The sequence below is a fragment of the Artemia franciscana genome, chromosome 7 (assembly GCF_032884065.1).
Source record: "Artemia franciscana chromosome 7, ASM3288406v1, whole genome shotgun sequence".
NCBI classification, from domain to species: Eukaryota; Metazoa; Arthropoda; class Branchiopoda; order Anostraca; family Artemiidae; genus Artemia; species Artemia franciscana.
The window spans coordinates 8,324,493-8,339,669 of record NC_088869.1 but is presented as its reverse complement, the minus strand read 5'-3'; the positions used below and the strand labels follow the sequence as shown (position 1 = coordinate 8,339,669).

General features: G+C 35.2%; 1 protein-coding gene across 1 annotated transcript in view; it reads right to left on the bottom strand.

Moving 5' to 3' along the window:
* The window catches only part of LOC136028800 (papilin-like), a 387,506-nt gene that overhangs the window by 23,464 nt on the left and 348,865 nt on the right, over positions 1–15,177 (bottom strand). Inside the window, exon 41 of the mRNA XM_065706703.1 lies at positions 7,126–7,276. Coding sequence (XP_065562775.1) covers positions 7,126–7,276 — 151 coding nt within the window. The remainder of the gene's footprint in view (positions 1–7,125; positions 7,277–15,177) is intronic.

Genomic DNA, 15,177 nt, shown 5'->3' with positions numbered 1-15,177 from the left:
TTTTTCTAGCACTAATTTAGTTAATCAGATTTTTCATAGAATTTTCTGTTGGACTGAATAAATTCTATGAAAAATTCTGAATGGATTAAACAGTGCTAGCTAAATCTCTGTATTAGTAAAATCTCACTTTGAATGGGGAATCAGGAAATCTTTGAGGATTCGTTTAACTCTATTTGGGTGTGAAGACATTGCTTATTTTCACACATAAAAAAACATCAGTTTTAATTACAGCTTAAATTCAGAGCAAACACAGAGCAAATCTTTAACTCCTTAACTTCATTTAAACAAAAAAAAAGTTTTTTCAACTGAGAGTAAGGAGTAACATTAAAACTTGAAACAAACCGAAATTATTACGTTGTATTTTGTAGTGTATTTGTATTTACATTAAAACATTTGTATTCACATTAGAAAACTTCATTTTATAGATTTCTGGTAGGCAAGTGCGCTTAATAGATCAATATTAAATAGCATTGGGATTAAAACACGACTCGAAGAAAACGGTTAGGAAACACGCGAACCATTTAATCATTATAGTAACCGAGACTGAGAATTCCTGGATTGGGAAACAACTTATCATGTAGAAAGAATTATCCGAAACAAAATATTAGAAAGGCTTTGAGAGTCCACCTGGTTAGTGCTTCATTCTATTGAGGGGGAATCCCTTTCGAATCCTAATGCGGGAATAAAATATTTGGAACATAAAGATTCCCTGAGAAAAGCATCTTTAAACAAAATGAAATTCTGAAGAAGAAAAAACGCCTTGAAAGAAAAAATAAATCAAGAAGAAAAAAACTCTTAAAATATTATGTAACACCGCTATACGTACCGTCATTACGTAGCATCCTACGTGTGTGCTGTGCTGAGGTACAAGCGGGGATCCCCACGGGCCCCTGAAGTCAAGCATGTTACGCGAGATCGTGTCATTACCGATAGATCCATCAAATAATGCAAGATTACGTAAAACCCACGTGTGTTTCCCCCTCAGTTACAAGTAGGGATTTTCCACGGGTTCCTAAAGTCTAGCCTGTTACGCGTAATGTATCATTCCAAATAAATTTACTAAGTAACGTAAGATTGCGTTACCCTCAAAAGTAAACAATACCTTATTAGGTAACAACGAAAAGTAACCAAATCTTATTGCGTAATTAAATACAAAAAACAAGTTTTTTAACTGAAAGTAAGGAGCGACATTAAAACTTAAAACGAACAGAAATTACTTCGTATATGAAAGGGGCTGCTTCCTCATCAACGCCCCGGTCGTTACGCTAAAGTTTGACTCTTTCTCTCAACTCTTCTTTTTAAAACAGTAAAAAACCTTAGCGTAAAGAGCAGGGCGTTGATGAGGAAACAGCCCTTTTCATATACGAAGTAATTTCTGTTCGTTTTAAGTTTTAATGTCGCTCCTTACTTTCAGTTAAAAAACTTGTTTTTGTATTTAATTTCTGAACGTTTTTGAATCAATTCATATTTTGACTTTGGCTCTCCACAGAGGAATAATTAAAACGAAATTTTCATATTTATTTTTTTGGCTAAATGGCTTTCTCATAATTTTGATCGAATGATCAAAAAACGAAAAAAAAGGAGCGGGGGAGGAAGCCTAGTTGCCCTCCGATTTTTTGGTTACTTAAAAAGGTAACTAGAACTTAAAATTTTTTACGAATGTTTTTATTAGCAAAAGATATACGTAACTTTTTTTTTAATAATGCTTGAAAATCCTGCGCTCCCTTCATGGAAAAATTCTTCCCCCGTGACAAATTCCTCGATGGAAAGTTCCCCCAACATATCCCCCTCTTCTCAACCCTTCCCCCCATAAAAAATCCCCTGAAAACGTCTGTACACTTCCCAATAACCATTACTATATGTAAGCACTGATCAAAGTTTGTAACTTGTAGCCCCTCCCACGGGGACTGTGGGGGAGTAAGTCGTCCCCAAAGACATATTTATAAGGTTTTTCGACCACGCTGAATAAAATGGCTATCTCATAATTTTGATCCGTTGACTTTGGGAAAATAATTAGCGTGGGAGGGGGGCTAGGTGCCCTGCAATTTTTTGGTCACGTAAAAAGGGCACTCGAACTTTTTATTTCCGTTAGAATGAGCCCTCTCGCAACATTCTAGGACCACTGGGTCGATACGATCACCCATGAAAAAAAAACAAAAAACAAACAAATAAACACGCATCCGTGATCTGCCTTCTGGCAAAAAATACAAAATTCTACATTTTTGTAGATAGGAGCTTGAAACTTCTACAGTAGGGTTCTCTGATACGCTGAATCTGATGGTGTGATTTTCGTTAAGATTTTATGACTTTTAGGGGGTGTCTCCTCCTATTTTCTAAAATAAGGCAAAACTTCTCAGGCTAGTAACTTTTGATAGTTAACACTAAACTTAATGAAACTTATATATTTAAAATCAGCATTAAAATGCAATTCTTTTGATGTAGCTATTGGTATCAAAATTCCACTTTTAGAGTTTTGGTTACCATTGAGCCGGGTCGCTCCTTACTACAGTTCGTTACCACGAACTGTTTGACAAATACCTGTATCTCTTAAAAAGTATTCTTTATTACTTAACATACACATATATCTCTTAAAAGATCCCTATGATGTAATTAGCACTTGCTGGTTGTCATGGAATGACAGGATAGGGGTGTTGTAAAATAGTGGGATAGCTATGTGTTTAAGAAGCAGGGATCGCGATGAAACTAAAAGCAGGGATAGTGATGCATTTAAAATCAAGGATAGGGCTGTCACGGAAACCAAATGGCGGTCACTACTCCCATTTCTAGTTATTTCTGAAAGTCAGAAAGATTTGTCCTAGCTTTTACAACATGGATAGTAACTAGTCCCCAACTGGAACGACATTGTAGTTATGAAACTGTTCCAGTGACCTGGGTGAGTTTAAATGGCCAATTTGTTTAAATCGTATTAAAATAAATTAATTCTTCTCTATCGTTCTTTGAATCCATCCATTGAATACACAGTATGGGCAGCACTGATTTTAGGTTTAAGTGATTCTCCTCCGCCACAAAATATGTCCCAATAGCCCCCCACCACAAACACATACAAAATCAATACCTTTTGACTTAAAATTCACATTTTGTTTGGTTAAGTATCAGATTAATATAATTTGAAGATAACATTTCACATCTAATCTAGTTTATCTACTTGCAGAAAAAAAATCAATAGTAGTATGGGGTTATGCAGTTTACGACATCCCTATACTGATGTACTAATGAAGTTGCAAATCCCTCTTATCCCCCTATACTCTGAAGACGGCCCAACCTCGGTGACTATTGGACTTGCTATACCCTTGTATCCACCTATACTCCGATGACAGCCGTATCCTGGTGACTATTGGAGTTGCTAGCCCTTGTATCAACCTACACTCTGATGACAGCAATAAAATTTCGTGGAAACATCGCTGACCAGGTTTATTTTCACGGTGAAACAATACAACAGTTCCTACCGGCCAAGAATCTCATTGCATCTGGTCTGTAGAGTAGTTGGTATTGCATAACAAGTCATGCTATCGATGAAACAATGCAACAAATACAAAAACCATGTACCATTGAGTAAGGTATCTCAGTTCCTGATTCCTGTTCTATTGAGCATCTGGTATTGTGTAAGAAGAAAATTTGTCGATAAAATAAGATAAGAGTGTAAGATAAGAGTGTTGTCGATGACATAATGCAACGAATACAACCAACCAGGTATTCTTTTTGTAATGTAATGGTCATGAGCACACTGGTTTTCCATTATCGAGGCTTGCGCGTGAGTTTGGGTCCCCATATTCCCATCCAGGATCAAATGCCCCCGACAAAACCCTAGTGCAACCCCTATTTTCTTAACTTCGATTTTTTTTTTACTTAGAATTTTTTGAGGACTTGGACTTTTTGGTACTTTTTGACACAAACTTATAAAGATAGAAAAAGAGACAGACAAAAACAAAGTCAAAAACACAGGCACAGAGAGAGACGGAGGAACAAAAAACACACAAACACACAGAGTCAGACGTAAACTACACAAAGAAAGACATTGAGACAGAAAAACAAACAGTCAGACACACAGGCAAGGAGAGATAGACAAAAAACAAAGAGTCAGAGAAACCAACACACAAAAACGGACACAGAGACAGGTAAACTCACAGTCAAGCACACAGACATGGAGAAAGAGAGAGAAAGGAAAAACACAGACAAACACACGGAGTGAAACATACATACACACAAAGACAGACACAGAGACCGACAACCACACAATCAGACACACAGGCACGGAGAGAGATAGAAAAAAGCACATACAAATACACAGAGTCAGACACAAAAACCTAAAAAAGAGATGCAGAGACAGACAAAAACACAGTAAGACACACAGGCACGGAGAGAGAGAGAGAGAGAGAGAGAGAGAGAGAGAGAGAGAGAGAGAGAGAGAGAGAAAACACACACAAACACACAGTGTTAGACACACAAAGACAGACACTGTGACAGAAAAACATAAAGCAAGGCACACAGACATAGAGAAAGAGAGAGAAAAATCAGACGCAAACACACAAGGTCAAACACACGCAGAGATAGGCAAACACACAGTCAGAAATTCTGGCACAGAGAGAGAGAGAGACAAAAAACACACGCAAACATAAAGAGTTAGACACAAAAACATAAGAAGACAGACACAAATAGCGGCAAACACGCACTCAGACACAGAGGCACGGAGAAAAGAGAAAAACAGATATAAACACATAGAGTCAGACATACAAACACACAAAGACAGACACATAGACAGGCAAACAAACAGTCAGACACACAGATATGGAGAGAGGGAGAGAGAGAGAGAGAGAGAGAGAGGGGGGGAGAGACAAAACATGCACAAACAAATAAAGTCAGCCGCAAAAGCACACAAAGACAGACACTGAGACATGTAAACACACATTCAGACACACAGGCACGGAGAAAATACAAAAAACATACACAGAGTCAAACACAAAAACACACAAATGGACATACAGAGACAGGTAAACACACAGTCAGACACACAGGGACAGAGAGAGATATATATAATAGCACACACAAACATATAGAGTCACACACAAAAATACACACAGGCAAATAAAGTCAGACACACAGGAATGGGGAAAGAGAGAGAGAGAGAGAGAAAGACAAAAAAAGAAAGAAAGAAAGAGAGAGAGAGAGAGAGAGAGAGAGAGAGAAACATACACAAAAACACAGAGTCAGAGTTACAAACACACAGACAGACACGGAGACAGGCAAACACACAGTCGGACAAATAGGCATGGAAAGAGAGAGACGAAGACATACACAAACAAACAGAGTCAGACACAAAAACACAGTGAGACACTCAGGCACGGGGAGAGAGGAAAAAATACACAAACATATAGTCACACATATAAACACACAAAGACACACATTTTTGTGTGTCTGTATAATTCTGTGTGTTTATGTGTGTTTCTCTCTCTCTCTCTCTCTCTCTCTCTCTCTCTCTCTCTCTCTCTCTCTCTCTCTCTCTCTCTCTCTCTCTCTCACACACACACTCTCTTTTTTGCTCTGTGTAAGTCTTTGTATGTTTGTGTGTCTGACTGTGTGTGTTTGTGTTTAAGTTTTTCTCTCTCTCTCCGTGTCTCAGAGTGTTTTCGCCTGTATTTGTGTCTGTCTTACTATATTTTGTGTATTTTTCTATCTTTCTCTCCATTCTGGATTGTCTGACTGTGTGTTTGCCTGTCTCTGTGTGAGTCTTTGTGTGTTGGACTTTGTTTGTTTGCGTGTGATTTTTGTCACTCTCTCTCCATACATGTATGTCTTACTGTATTTGTCTGTCTAAAGGTCTATTTTTGTGTGTTTGTATATCTAATTCTGTGTATTTGTGTGTGTTTCCCTCTCTTCTCTCTCTCTTCATGCCTTTCTGTCTGACTGCGAGTTTGCCTGTCTATTTGCCTGTCTTTGTGTGTTCACCACTAGTGTGTTTGTGTATGTTTTTTCTCCATCTCTCTCTCTCTATTTTTCTCTCTCTCTATTTTTCTCTCTCTCTCTCTACTTTTTTCTCTCTCTCTATTTTTCTCTCTCTCTCTCTATTTTTATCTCTCTATATATATTTCTGTCTCTCTCTCTCTCTCTCTATGTTTCTCTCTCTCTCTCTGTCTCTCTTTCTCTCTCTCCAGGCCTGTGTGTTTTTATATCTCTCTGCCTACCTTTATGATTTTCTGTCCAAACAAATTCTAAGCCCCAAAAAATTCCAAGTCCCAAAATAATTCCAAGTCCCAAATTATTCTAAAAAGAGTCTAATACCAAAATAGTTCTAAGCCCCAAAAAATTCCAAGTCCCAAAAAAATTCGAAGTCCCAAAATTATTCCAAGTCCCAAAATATACTATAAGTTTGTAATACCCAAATAATTCTAAGTACAAAAATTCTGAGCACAAAAAATTGAATTTCGAAAATGGGGTGGGGGCAATGAGGTCCTGGCGGAGAGCATGGGGCCCTGGATGGGAATGTGGGGACCCAAACTCATGCTCAAGCCCCGATAATGGAAAACTGGTTTGCTCATTACCATTACAATGCAAAGTGGATAATCCACAGGTTGTATTCGCTGCATTGTTTCATCCACAACATCAATGATTGTACAATACCAGATGCTCGAACGACCAGGAATCGGAAGCTGAGATGCCTTATACAATGGTACGTGGCGCTTACATTCGTTGCATTGTTTCATTGATAACATGAATGATTACGCAACACCAGATGCTCGATAGACCAGATGCGATGGGGGTATTGGCCAGTAGGAACTGTTGTATTGTTTCACCGAGATAATAAGCCTGTCCAGCGATGTTTCCAACAAATGTTATGGCTACCATCGGAATATAGGCGGAATCAAGGGGTTAGCGATTCCAATAGTCACCAGGATATGGCTGTCATCGGAGTATAGATGCATACAAGGGGTTAGCAACTCCAATAGTCACCAGGATAGGACTGTCATCGGAGTATAGGTGGACTCCAATGGTACATCGGGATAGGAATGTCATTAAAGTGCATAACCCCATACTACTACCAATAGCTTTGGGCTGGAAATTCGCATTTTTTTTGCTAATTGTATTAAAGTAATATCTTTTGAAGATTACCTTTAACGTCCAATCTAGTTTGCCTACTTGCAGGAGAGCCAAAACCATTGCTAGCAATGCAAGTGTACACACCAGCATCATTCCTGTCTAGACCAATAATCTGCAAGGAATTGTCCGCCAAAATCCTGTACTTGCCTATATCACCAGCAATCTGAAAAAAATATAAATCATGAAACATACACTCTCTTACGAGGGTCGTGAACCAAATGACTCTTTTTTTTACAATAGACAAATAGTAGCTTCAGGAGCCCGCTAAATAAACTCACGTGCTTGTTTTGAGGTTAGTGATTGGCTGAGAGTTACTGACATTTATCAATTATACAAATTAAGAGCATTCTCATTGTTTTATTTATGACTCTGTTGGGAAATTGATCAAGTTCAGAAAGAAAAAAACTCGAGTTTAAATTATAGAGTTTTAACTTATAATTATCCGTTAATTTCCTTATTTAAATACAATTTACTTAGTTACTGGGTTCATTTACTGACAATTTACTTATTGAAGTACCTAAACTTCATAAACTAAATTAAGAAACCAGAATTAAACTTAGCTAGGATCGGGTTAAATTAATTTCATTTATTTGAAATAAATTGTATTTACTTTCAATTTAATTAATATGTTATTTACAATATACATTTTAACTAAACTTCATCAATTAAGACTGAGTTAACAATCAACTAACTCTAAGAAGCTCTATCCACTCAACATCTGATTTTAGAGTCTAAAACTAAGATCAATGAGATTAAGTTTGACAAAGCAGTTTAATTTTTATTGACAAATAAAATTCTGACTATTTTCGAGTAAAACCAACAAACTGTTACAGGACTAATCTACTATGAAAACCAACTTTTTGTTTTGTTTTTTATTAACCGAAAGTAACGAGCAAAAACAAAATTAGATCAATGTGGTTCATTACTGGTACGATAGGATATTGAATATGTAGAGTCCTTCGGCAATTGTTGAAATATAATGAATAATGCATGAATTACAGCCAAATTCATTTTTGCAATAAAACATTCAATTTTGGTACTTTAAAAATGTCAAAAAGTGGACTTCAAAAGTAACTGAATTTAATACGAAGCCCTTCACGAGTAACCTTGAGAATAAATAAATCATGCCCTTAAAAAAAGAAAAGAGCAATGTAGTTCAAAAAATTCCAGCCATTGAGGGGGGCTTTGGTCAATTTTTTTTGGGGGGGAGGGGGATTCCTTTGAGGCAATCCAGGGCGGGGGGATTATTCTTCCTATCTATGCTTCTATGTCATTTTGCAGCAACAACTAGATGTTCACACACACTTTCAATCAGCTAAAAGCCAAAAAAAGAAATAAAGAAATAAACATACAAAAAATAAACAAATAGTAAAAAACGACAAAGAAAAAAAAACCGAAGTAGTAATCAAATTGAAAAAACTTATATGGATAAGCACCCTTTCAAAAATAGATACTCAGTCACCGAAACAAAACAAGAAATTGACGAAAATGATGAAAAATAACCAGAAATGATAAAAAACAAATAAAATACTCAAAGTAAGGATTGTTTAAAATTACATTTTAATTAAAACATAAGAAAAGCCCACCATATATTTATTATTATAATTCGTGTTACACAATCTCTGGTTTCGCAAGCGTTATGGCGATTCAATGAATCCAATGTACATAATTTAGTTTTCCTTATCTGTGGAAATGGAATGCCAGGGGCCTGTAATTTCTAAATGACATTGGAAGAACTATATATTAAAGGAACCACAGACTGTTTTGATTTGGACTATTTCTCATCAAAAAAGTAGGAAATGTGAAAGCATATTCTAGTTTAGCAATACTTAGAATAAAAAGATGGTGCATTACACTATATGTTTTTGTTCAAAAGACATGGCAAGTGATTGGGGCATTGTGGTAATTCCGTAGGAGGGGTTCAGGTCAATACAAGGGATCCAGCTTATGTTAGAAACGTCGTAGAAAAGTCCAACAATTTAAATTATTCCCTAAAGTGTTGATATCTTGCAAAATATGTAAAACTTAAAGTAAATAAGTATTCTGAGCAAAAACCAATATCAAGCTAGCATTTGACCAAATTGAATTTGAAGGAGCCCACGGTAGCCTTAAAAACCCATCGATAAAAAAAAACATTATGTAGGGGTCTTGGAGAGGAGGCAAACCATAAAAAGGGCTAAACATTTAGTCTTGAAATTTTGAGAGGGCACCTTCTCCCTTCCTCCGCATGTTCATGTCTGCTAATGATGTCAACAAAATCAATGACACATCAGACACATACGAACTTTTTGTCTGAATAAACAAAACAGACCAAATTTCCCTCTTTCCATCCAGTATTTTCAAGTTTTCCAAAAATTTTCTCTTATTAATGTCATTCTAAGTTCTTTTCTATTGGCAGACCACAAACATTCAAACTCCAATCGAATATGCTCTTAGAACGTTAATTACATTTATATGGTTGTATTAAATCATTCTTGTTTTTATCGTTCGTTTCAAGTGTCCCATTTCCCTTTTTATCGGGGGGATGTAAATAAGCCTGAAACCATTCAGAGGCCAATATGACCAAGTTTGAATGGATAACAGAAATAAAATATAAAATTGAGTGGCGCAGTGGTGGCGCAGTGGGTTTGACCTTAGCTTGGTAATACACGACCCAGAGATCGAATCACGCTGCAGTAATGCGCTGCAGGGCCAACGCAGGGACCTTAGTAGTCAAGAAGCGTCGTTAATTCTTAAATAAAATTGAGTCACCACCGCTTTCATTTTAACCATTCATCTTAACCTTTCTTAACCATCTTAACCTTTCATCTAACCATATGACAAAAAACTGCCTCCAAATTGCTTGGTGGTTACTTTTGTGCTTTATTTTCTAAAATAAATTTAATAAATTAAATTTAATGCTGCTCATCAGAAGTTAGCAGCCTGATATAATTTGCCTTTTCCTGAAAAGGGGAAGAAACGCCCCACAAAAGGGAGTGATATCGGCAAAAAAAATTCACTATTCAATTCAGCATAACAGAGAACCATATTTTTCATTACAAAAGATTTTTAATTTCTCATCCATATACCTATTAGAGAAACTGTCCAGATATCCAGAGGTTGTGTGTGAAATTTCAAGGTTTCAATTTTCTATGGTACCGTAAAACTTTACCCCAAACTATTTGGTGTTTGGTTTTATGTCCAAGTATCCAGAACGTATCTGAATGTATTCAAGAATGAACTGAACCTTGAGTGACAGTACCCCCATTCAATAGCCGACTGAACCCCCTTTCTATCCTAGCAAATCTCCAAGTGAATTATTTTGAACATTCCCTATTTTCTAAGAGAACTTCATTTTCACCATCCAACAGAACTTTTTTTTGTTAAATAATGAGAAATAAGACGTACGTCTTGGTTCCACAACTGGAAATATACTTAAAGAGGGGGGTAATTCCAAAAATAATAGTGGCACCACCTAATTCACCACGTCAAAAAGAGTAGCTGAAGACTTAAATGGTAGCATTCTCTTGAGGGTTAACCAATACGGAGGTTCATAGATATTACCATGAATGTTAATTTTGTCATTTTGAGTTAGATGTCATCCCATACAATTTCAGCCCCGCTCTTTCAGTTGGTGACGCAGTCCTTGTCCATCGTGACTCATTGTATGGATTAGATAGAGCAGCGTTTGGATTAGTGTCATATGTTGGCTATGTAATATCGATATATGTAATATCGATATCGATATATGTAATATTTAACGAATTTTAGTCCAGAAAGCAGCTTTCAAATAAGCACGCAAATAAAAATTTCCCCAACTTAGTTTTGCTTTTGAAATAAGACAATTTAATCTAGAACACTAAAACATTAAAGTAGATTCTGTAGAAATTTAAACAAATTTATAATCTCCCTGAAGCTTCCGAAAAAAGCCTAAAATTCAAATCTAGAAAAACTCTATATGAAATCTTTAAATTCTAAATAAATTATAAACTCTACCTAAATCAGGATTGAAAAATAATTTTCGTTCAAGAAAATAATTTTAGCAACTTTATGCTACATTAAAGAATAAAGACGTCATTTTCTATTTTAGGCTTAATAATAAACATCTCCTGGTATTGAACTGTGAGTGACTCGGCTGAATATCAACCAAAACTCTAAAAAAAGAGCTTTGATAACAATTAATAAATCAGAAAAATACTTTGCTCGTTTTAAGCTTTAAAGTTATTCCTTACTTTCAGTTCAAAAAAGATTTTTTTTTTAAATTTAATATTTAAATTAAAAAAGCCTTTTCACTTTCCCTGACAAAACTTTCGAAAATGAAGAGCTTCAAATCTAGAACTTGTAAGATATTTGATATTTATTATTTATTATAATAATATAATAATAAATAATATAATATTATAACAGTATAATAATAATATTTATTATTAGAATTTGTAAGATATGTTGATATTTATTATTCAAGCGAAGCTTCCTTATGGGTATGTTCCATATTAAAGGTTTCTTTTTTAATCGATTATTCTGAACTGAAGGTCGCGTATTAAATTGCTAGGATATTAAAAAAATTAAAAAGAACACGAAAAGAACTTAACAAAGGAACTTCAGATTTTAATTTGAGCTTTTATGTTTAAGTTAAGTTGCACAATCTTTTAACGTCTTTCATCATCGTATATCAAACAAGCCTTTTTCTTTGTATTTTAAATTTTTCTTCAGAGCTTAATCTAAATGTTAACTGTTCCTATGTGATGAAACTTTTAATTAAAATCCTCAGTCAACTACTAAATATTTTACTAGATATACTAGAAATGCTACTATATACTGGATGTAGATATACTAGATGTACTAGATATTTTAATCAGATACTTCTAGACATACGAAGCCAATTCTGGATTTTTTTTTTCTGGGAAGATGGGGGCTACAAAATAATGTCTAGTCATTAATCGAGCTACTAGTTTTTTTCAAGTTATATTTAAGAAGTAGTAAGATCCTTGAATTTTTAGGATACACAAATAAGAATTCCCCGTATTAGGCGCCACGGATTTTTTCTTATCTCTAACTTGTACCTGATACAAAATGACAAAAACAAAAATGTCAATATGAATAATTTGATATTACCGGGGTGGATAGAAAAACAATGGTTGGGGGAGTTACCAACGAAACTTGAGTTCCCCCATCGGTATTTTCACCCTTCTACCCTTGGTGCAATTTTAGACATTCTGGAGCGATATATCCCCTAGATATCTCCTGAGGATAACGAGATTAAGCTTAACATGTCTTAACTACCAATGATTAATATCCATTCTTATCACAATTGCAAAAGTTACCAGAAGGGAAGAGAGTGGACAACATGCTTATATTATTACAAAACCATTCATGGATGAATGATAAGTAAAGAGCGAGCCGTGTTAATTGACACCAAGGCTCGGAATGATGAAATTTCGGACATTAAATAAAGATTAAAAGGATCTCTTCCTTATATCAGCCCCAAATATGAAATCTTCATAGGTCTAATGTTACCTATCAAAAGCAATTAGCATAAAAAATCTTGTAAAATATAAAAAAGGGCAAATCCTAACCTAAAAAAAAAGGCATCTTAATGTGATTGTGATGTAAATTCTAAATACGTCAACTTCTAGATGTAATGGAGTAACTTGTAAACATTTTAAGCGACGTCATTAGTTACTTTTGGATATCCCAGGGGGATGTTTTGGGACTAAAAAGAAATATCTTTTATCGAGTTACTTGTTTTAGCTCTATGGTAACAGTTTTGTGGTAGCATGGAACGCACCAATTCAAAACAAACAATGACTATCTAGAAAAAAACTTCCCATTACTTTTTTATGATGTCCCTTGCTGGTTTGATCAAAGCATTTTCCCACGCAAGTATATTTAAAGAGCAATACAATTCTTAGAATTTTCAAAAAAATAGGACAAGAATTCCCCGCTTTACGGAAGTTGTGTGGTTAACCTTACATTGTTAAAAACAAGGGGTAAATGCCTGCAAAAAAGGGTATTATAAAGGGTAGAAATTAGTTGAGGAAGAGATAGTGTTGCCTCAGCAAAATTCTGAAATGTTCTGTTATAGAAATAGTTGAGATATCAGAGATGTACAGAAATGCTATAGAGAATGAGGAGATAACAACTGATCACCTAAGAGAATTTTCTACAGTCTTCCAGGCTAAAATGTTTGGGGTAAAAGAGGCAGCTAAGAATAATGCATAAAGTACAAGTGGAAGTATTTTTATCTTAACTGATACCCAAGCATGCCTCAAGGCTCTTAAGAATATTAAAAAAGGGTGAAAACGCGAGTTAGAATGCTATGAAGCCTCAAGCGGAGTAGTATCCAACGGATATTGAATTACACTTACGTGGGCTCCGGCACAATCTGGGATCACGGTAATGAATTAGCAGATTAAGCGGCAACTGCTGGGGCATCAGCAACATGTTAAGGATTGGAAACTTTCAGCCTTATCTTTCAAAGCTGTTGAAAAGTGGTAATAAGAAAACTGAGTTATGAAAGGAAGGAGCAAAATTGGCGCAGAATAGTGGGATGTAAGGGAGCAAAAGATTCCGTATGAGTGATTCTGTGGTATGAAATACAAATAATTAATGAAGCCATTACAGGAATCGGGAATTTTCATAATCAGCTCACCCGGATAGGAAGAGCTGATTTTCCAGTTTCCAAAAATGGACATGACCGTTTAAACGAGAAGATATCAAATAGAAACATGTCTGGCTGAGAAATGAAGCAAAAGCATCATAAATAAAAACAACATCAAAATGAACAATGATAGTTATAAGAAACTCTTATTACTTTTTATGCTGCCTTTGGCTGGGATGATCAAAGTATATTCCCACGTGAATATATTCAAAGAGTATAAAATTGTTACAAGTTTCGAAAACTTAGACAAGATTTTCCCAGGCTGGGCAAGGTCGAATATTCCAGATTTATTGTGACTATTGCAAGTATTACTTTTGCAAATAATTCAGCCATTTGAATGACAATTTAAAGATAATCGAAAGCTTAATTTAATAACTAAAAATAAAAGAATTCTGTTTTATCTGATTTGATTTTAGTTTAAAACACGAATATCACAAAATGAAATCTTAGCTATCCCTTATTTTACCAATGTTTTGCCTAAAATGAGCAAGTCTATTAGTTTTTAAGAAATTTAAGTATTGGTTTTGAGCTGTAGAGTTAGTGAAATTTTGTTTTGTTTTGAGCTGTAGAATTAGTGAAATTTTGTGTGATATTATGAAATTTTGAGTTGTAGAATTAGTTGGCTAAACCCCTGGACACATTATAAGCGGCAAACAAAGATGGTCTCAGTAAAGCGGGTTTAAGGCCATCAGTACTGAAATGTTCACTTTAGACAATTTTCTTTAAATATAATCAGATGACCTTCAATAATTAAAAAGAAAGTGTGACCAGCTAGGCTCTTGCCTGGATTATCGAAGCTCATGTCCACTTAACTACATTCAAAGGGCTATAAAATCCTATAGATTTGTGGAAACAAAAGTAAGAACTCCTTAAGTTATGCAATATTAATCTTTCAATAATTAAATTTCACTTTTTTAGAAAACAAGACAAAATGCGAACGCGAATGAGCTTAGGATAAGCAATAAAGTTCACAATAAACTTCATTCTTGTCTCATGCCGAACAGCTTTCGGAAAAACAGAACATAGAAAGCATAACTTAGGCCTACTTAGGTTACTGATTTGGTTCTTGATTCAGCTCCACGAAAGCCACTTGACTTGATAATGCCAATTTTTGGCTCTTTCAAAAAGCTTGTAAATTTTTTTAGTTTCTCTGTAATAGTTCTCTTAAATATAATAATTTTCTAATATATTATAGGTAAGAAAATTGATGTTACCAGGGAACCCTCCCCCCTGTTACCAGATAGGTCCCCTGTTACCATGGGACCGAGCTTCGCTCTGTGCAAAGAAAAGAAGTTCTCTTTCGTGAAAAAACTTTAAAGTCATTTTATTTTATCCGGCAAATGTTTTTTCATATTTATACCAATGGTTTATTCTATGCTATCGACAAAAGATTTTACCACAAGGAGGCGAAGAAAGGCTTCATA